Source organism: Nestor notabilis, unplaced genomic scaffold (assembly GCF_000696875.1).
Source record: "Nestor notabilis isolate BGI_N333 unplaced genomic scaffold, ASM69687v1 scaffold6189, whole genome shotgun sequence".
Taxonomy (NCBI): Eukaryota; Metazoa; Chordata; class Aves; order Psittaciformes; family Psittacidae; genus Nestor; species Nestor notabilis.
This window is the reverse complement of record NW_009943140.1, coordinates 30,759-37,310: the sequence shown is the minus strand read 5'-3', so window position 1 is coordinate 37,310 and position 6,552 is coordinate 30,759. Positions and strand designations below refer to the sequence as shown.

At 47.0% G+C, this 6,552-nt stretch overlaps 1 protein-coding gene across 1 annotated transcript; it reads left to right on the top strand.

The window, feature by feature from the left end:
- The first annotated feature begins 5,253 nt into the window (after positions 1-5,253).
- LOC104411359 (keratin-associated protein 10-7-like) lies at positions 5,254-6,552 on the top strand. The gene has a single exon (XM_010021755.1). It carries the CDS (start codon positions 5,254-5,256, stop codon positions 6,550-6,552), a length of 1,299 nt encoding a protein of 432 aa, XP_010020057.1.

Below are 6,552 nucleotides of genomic sequence, written 5' to 3'. Positions count from 1 at the left end.
ATGGGTGCCAGGGAAGGAGAAAGTTGTGTTGAAACGAGCAGCTCAGCTGAAGTATTTTTAAAGTCACCAGAGCTATTATGACCATGTAGTCAGATTTTCTACAGAATAACCTTCACTGAGCCTGGTAGCAACCAGAACAAAGAGGGGTGTGGGGCTGCTAATTGTAGAACAGGAGAGTTCATTAAGTAATAAAACACTTTTAAAATGAGGCAAGAAAGAGTCCAAGTCAGGAGCATTTCAATCTAATGCATGATGGGGTGAGTATTTTGCCTTCAGGGCTGTGAAATCATTGAAAGCGTGAGACTGAATTTACTGCTTGCTGGGTAATAATACGTTAAGTTTTATTATCTACAGCCTGTAAGCTGCTTTCTAATTACAAGTCTGATACAATAAAAGTGTAATTTCTGCTTATTCTCTCATGTTTCCTTTATTCTCTGCCCTCCCCTCCCTGCACGCACCTTAGGGCCCTTCAGAGATCCACAGAACAGATGTACTCTTGGGTGAAGAACACCATGTGCTGCTGAGCTACTGTTTCAGTGTGTGCTCTTAATGCCCAGGAGCATGTCTACATGTGAGCAGCTGGAATAAAGCATTCTGGCTTTTACAGCGGTAGGAACAGGAGGCTGTGGGTGAGCTGCAGGGAGCATTGGCTTGGGCTGGTTCACAGGCTGCCAATTTAGGCTATTTTCCTGGAGAGAGAGGGCATCTGAAGACAGTTTCCCAATCATCACTATCTGATCTGCAAAGCTGTTGCAGGAGGTGGTTGCATGTGCGAATGCTGCGCTCTAGTGGTTTGTATAGCTTGGAGGAAATGTCCATGCCTCACGAGTTCGAAGGACGTGACAATGACTTGGTGAGGTTGGAGGACACATACATGCTGTGGAGAGACGGGAGGAAATTCCATGCTTTGGTGAGGCTGGAGGAAATGGCCATTCCTTGGCAAGGTTGGAGGAAATGGCCATGCCATGGTGAGGCTGGAGGAAATGGCCATGCCTTAGTGTCCTGGTTTTGGCTGGGATAGAGTTAGTTTTCTTCCTGGTACAGTGCTGTGTTTTGGCTTTATTCTGAGAATATATTGAAAAGCCAAGGACTTCTCAGCCTCTCATGCTCTGCCAGTAAACGGAACACAGAAAACAGGAGGAAGCACAGCCAGGACAGCTGACCCAAACTATCCTAGTGGGTATTCTATACTAGAGAACATCAAGCTCAGTATAGAAATACTGAATATATAATATAGTATTATATATAGTATAATACTGTATGGGGGGAGTTGGCTGGGAGGCACCCATTGTTGCTCTGGGACAGACTGGGCATCAGTCTGAGCAATTGTATTGTGCCTCACTTGAAGATTTTTATGTGTTTCATTCCTCTCATTTCATTATTATCATTATTGTTATTACTGTTATTATCATTGTATTTTATTTATTTCAATTCAATTATTAAACTGTTCTTATCTCAACCTATGGGTTTACCTGCTATCACCAAGGCAAGGAGTGAGAGGGGGAGGGAGGGAAGGAGAGAGTGGCTGTGGGAAATGGTGAATTCCTTGTTTTGCTTTGCTTGTGCACACAGCTTTTGCTTCACCTATTAAACTGTCTTTATCTCAACCCATGAATTTTCTCACTTTTACCCTTCCAATTCTCTTCCCTATCCCACCAGAGGTGAGTGAGTGGCTGTGTGGTGCTCAGTTGCTGGCTGGGGTTAAACCACAATACTTGGAGAGGCTGGAGGGAATGGCTGTGTCTTGGAAAGGCTGGAGGAAATGGCCATCCCAGCCTCATGCACATACTTCTCCAAGGTGGATATATTTCTTGGCTTTGCTATTGTAGCCTGACACATACAGTGTCCTTCACTTTGCACTAATTTTAAAGCCTAACAACTCCCCACTGTAGCTCTCTCCTACTTACAGATCTTTGCCCAGTTTATTGGTATATTTTTGTTACCATTAATGGAGCAAGGCTAATTTTACATCACTTGAGGTTTCACACAATATCCCAGATCATACCTGGACAATCTACCTTGTTTCTTTTGTCTTCTTTTTTGAATAGCTCCTTCTTCTGCCAGATTTCTATGTTTGGAGCAGGCAGGGAGCTTTGCATTCCTTGTGTCCTTGCTCATGCTCCAAAATTGCCACACTGTGATGGTGCTCCTTCACATTCCTGACTTATTAAAGGGAAGGTGGTGGATTTCCCAATGTCTCATCTGGCACCTCCTCCAGGATGTTTTTCAGCTTCCCTCTTCATGCTTCTCAGTGCCACAGCTTTGTTTCAACTTCCCCCCCCCGTCTCATGCTATTTTCCAGGTTGTCAGGCAGGTTAAAAAAGCACAGGAGGTTTTCTTAGCTGACAACCACTTCAGGGTAGGGATGGCTTGTGGAGAGAAGGTGAATACTACCAGGATATGCACAGATGATTACAACAGAAGCACGCATTTTTTACAGGCATTACCATGGGAAAGTGAAGCACTCATTAAATTGTTGTATAGTGAAAGTCCAAAGTTGCTATATTGACAAAGTCAAAATGGAGCCTAATTGGGTTTCTAGGGGTTTTCTTTCTTAGAGTCTATAGTTTTGGACACTATTGGGTGTTAACATGAAAGACAAGTCATTGTTGTGATCAGAAAATTAAAGTTCACCTGGGCTTTCAGTAAGTTGGGCAGGTATACATGGGGTTACAGTGAAGCATGGGATGAAATGAGGATTTCTTTGAAGGTTGGGGCAGTGTCTGCATCAAGACTAGAATGGAAATAATATAAAGGTCAACGGCTCACTTTGATTAACAAGGAGGATCACAGCTACAACCTTTGGAGCTAAAAAGCAATGAACAGTTATGCCTTTGGATCAAAGAACCAATTTCTGCAAAACAGATGACAAAACAAAGCCACATTACTTGTGGTTCAGGCAAAGATGAACACAGTGCTGACCAGCAAGGAGCAGGATTCATTCTTGCTGGAGAAGCTTATGCTAAAGGGAGCATTTCACTCTCTGTGATTCTTCCTTAGTGTGGGGCATAGTTGTCCAAGAATTCCTAAACCTTATTATTCAGTTTCATTACAAAATTATTTATGGACCTTTTTATTTGCCTCAAATCCCACCTGGGCAGAGCCATTTCTCTAGTTTGCAAGAAACCATGGGTTTTAATAAACATATTCAGAAAGTGATCCCCTTGGAGTGTCTTTGATCTCAACCAGTGCTACATGCCAGTGGGCTGAAAACTCCTCTGCGCTAGTCCCCCTCTAGGAAGAAATTGTCACTTATGGAGGATATTTTGTGTGACAACATACACACGAAAGCACTGATCAGATCACCAATGACTTCAAAGAATTAATCTCTTAATTTTCTAACCATTCTCTTTAATCTGGGCACAGTGTGTGATAAGAAGTTGACTCACTGAGAAAGTCACCCGCAAGTGTGGAGGAAGTTTATCTGGTCCTGGTGCTTTTTGTGGCCTGTTGTGCTGCCAGTCACAGCTTTGACAGCTGAGCTTGTTGTGCAAGGGCTGCAATCAAACATGACTGTAGCTCATCTTTTCTGCTCATCTGAGAGTCACTGGACAGTGTATTCCCATAGCTCTGATGACAGGTGACTGTACTGGGATCATGGGAGCATCAGGACACCAGCAGCCCTGTGCTCTCTGGAACTACACAAGCTAAAAATGAAGTTTTCTATGGATGATGAACTGCATTCACCCAAGGGAATAATCTGAACTTTACTAGGAGCTCCTGTTTTCCTTAGAGAAGCCAGTGCCCTATGTCCAGCCTGCAAATAACAACTGACCCTGGTTACCAGGCTTTATAGGGCAGATGAGAAGCTCTAACCAGGCATTAAAGATGGAGAAGAACATGGAGTGGTCAGTGCAGCTCTCACAGTGTGAACCAGTGTGTGTGGAAAGAGGCTGAGTGATTGGATGGCCCCATTTCATGGGGACCACCAAGACATTTCCAGAGACTGAGAAGCCTGGTTCCAGAGAGACCTCTGGAAAGCTATTACCAGCGTTATTGGGTGCACTTCTGCCTTGCAAAACCCCTGAGGCAGGGGATGCCACTGCTGCTGCCTCTCCAAATACCTTTCAGTATTACCATGCCAGGGAGGGTTATACTAAAGGTAATTACTCTTACTATGGGGAGCTAACATTCAACTACTCATCCTCAGGGATGAGTACACTGATGCTAGTCACTACGAGTGTTGCACACAGGACAGCTTTTGCATAGGAGCTAATAGGATATGTCATGGGTACCTCATACCTTCAAGGCACGTTTAGTAGCTATATAAATATCTCCTTCTATTAGAGCTCACTGGTCACATCACTGAGCTGTTCTCACCAGGGAGCTGGGTAAGTCTGGTTTGTGCTGAGCCTCTGTAGCTGCTGAAATGCAGATTTATTTCTACTTTTTTACATATTAAAAATGGTCTATGGGAGAAGTTTTTAAAATGAGTTGGTTTTAGTTGCGGTGTAGGAAGGAGTGTGCTCTTGGTGTCTGCAGATGGGCCTCTGAGTCCAAAAGACAATCCAGAAGAATTTAAGAAAAGGTTGTTAGCAGTAACTGGGGTGCTGCTATTATTGTTTGCTTTTGGGGGTGCCTGACAACAGTAAGAACAGCTTTGGTGTATCAGGGAACAGTAATGCTGAAAGAGCTGTAAACAGGTTTGTGTTGAGTTGTGGTATCACTCCCCTTTAATAGACTTTGGTTCCCTAATGAGCATGAACTTTGTGATGCTGGGACTGAGCTGTGGACCTCTGTCTGCCCATGGTGTGATGGGATCAAGCTGCGGATCCTTGGATGCTCTTTGACTATCCTGCTATGGCAGATGTGGCGAGAGCTTCAGACCTTGTTTCTGAATTGGTCCTTTTCCTCAGTGCATCAGTAAGAGGTCAGAGGAAGGGAAAACTGGGTTTAATGATTGAAAGACAGCTTTGAGATGAGCCGTTCCTCTGCTGACTTCCAAGATTAGTTCTCCCCAGTGGAGGTCCAGGTGATGGGGAGGGAGTTGCAGTCCGGGAGATATTTGGTGCTATGTGTCTCTGAATTTCCCTACTGTTTGACTTGATGCTATGTTTCAGAGTCAAAAATTATGGGTTGGGTCTTCAGCTGCTGCTGTTGTGGTTTTGAGACCATGGCATAGGCGGGACGTTTCTCCAGCACCCTGTGAAACAAGCCAGTCCTGAGGCACGGGCAGCAGGACCGCAAGAAACAGCCTCTCTGAAGGGTCTGCTTTCTCACGTGCCATTCCAGTCCTGCCAAAGCCTCACCAAGATGTCGTGCTACCTACACCAGTGCCTCCCTCCAGTCTACCAGAACCCCATCCCCATCAAGTGCTCGCCAATGTATACTGCTAGACATCTGCCAGCGCGTACCTGGCACTCAACACTGTGTACACCACAGTATTTGTCGCCCTGTGTCCCCCGGCAGCGGATCATGTCCTCCAGCTTCTCCCATGAGCAGTGTGTAACCAAGTGTGTGCCGCGGCTGAAGTATGAGACCAAGTATGTGCCACAGCAGCAGTGTGTGACCCAACACATCCAAGAGCAGCCATATGTAACTCGGTGTGTGACAACCTGCGTGCCACAGCAGCAGCTTGCAACTGAGGGTGTGCTGCAGCAGCCTTGTGTGACCAAGTGTGTGCCACAGCAGCAGTGTGCCACTGAGGCTGTGCCACAACAGTGTGCAACCAAGTGTGTGACCGCCTATGCCCCCCAGCAGCAGTGTGAGACCAGATATGTGACCACGTGCATGCCACAGCAGCCGTACCTGACCAAGGGCATCCCGCAGCAACAGTGTGCAACCAAGTGCATCCCACAGCAATGTGTGACAACATACACCCAGCAGCAGCCATGTGCAACCAGGTGTGTGACCACGTGTGTCCCAGAGCAGCGTGCAACCAAATGGGTCTCGCACTCCTTTGTGACCTCTTCTGCCCCGCAGCAGTGTGCCACCACATATGTCCCACAGCAGCGTGCAACCAGGTGTGTAACAAAGTGTGTCCCACAGCAGTGTGCCACTGACTGTGCTACCATTTGTATCCCACAGCAGGGTGCCACCAAGTGTGTCCCACAGCAGCAGGGTGCCACTCAATGTGTCCCACAGCAGCAGTGTGCCACCAAGTGTGTGCAACAGCAGCAGGGTGCCACCAAGTGTGAGCGCCAGCAGCAGTGTGCCACCAAGTGTGTCCCACAGCAGCAGTGTGTCACCAAGTGTGTCCCACAGCAGCAGTGTGCCACCAAGTGTGTGCAACAGCAGCAGGGTGCCACCAAGTGTGAGCGCCAGCAGCAGTGTGCCACCAAGTGTGTCCCACAGCAGCAGTGTGTCACCAAGTGTGTCCCACAGCAGCAGTGTGCCACCAAGTGTGTGCGACAGCAGCAATGTGCCACGAAGTGTGTGCGACAGCAGCAGAGTGCCACGAAGTGTGTGCGACAGCAGCAATGTGCCACCAAGTGTGTCCCACAGCAGTGGTGTGCCACCACGTGTGTCCCACAGCAGCAGTGTCAGTTGGGTGGAGTGAAAATTTCAAGCCATGCTAAAAAGTACTGCTCTGCCTCCAAATGGCCCTGGTAG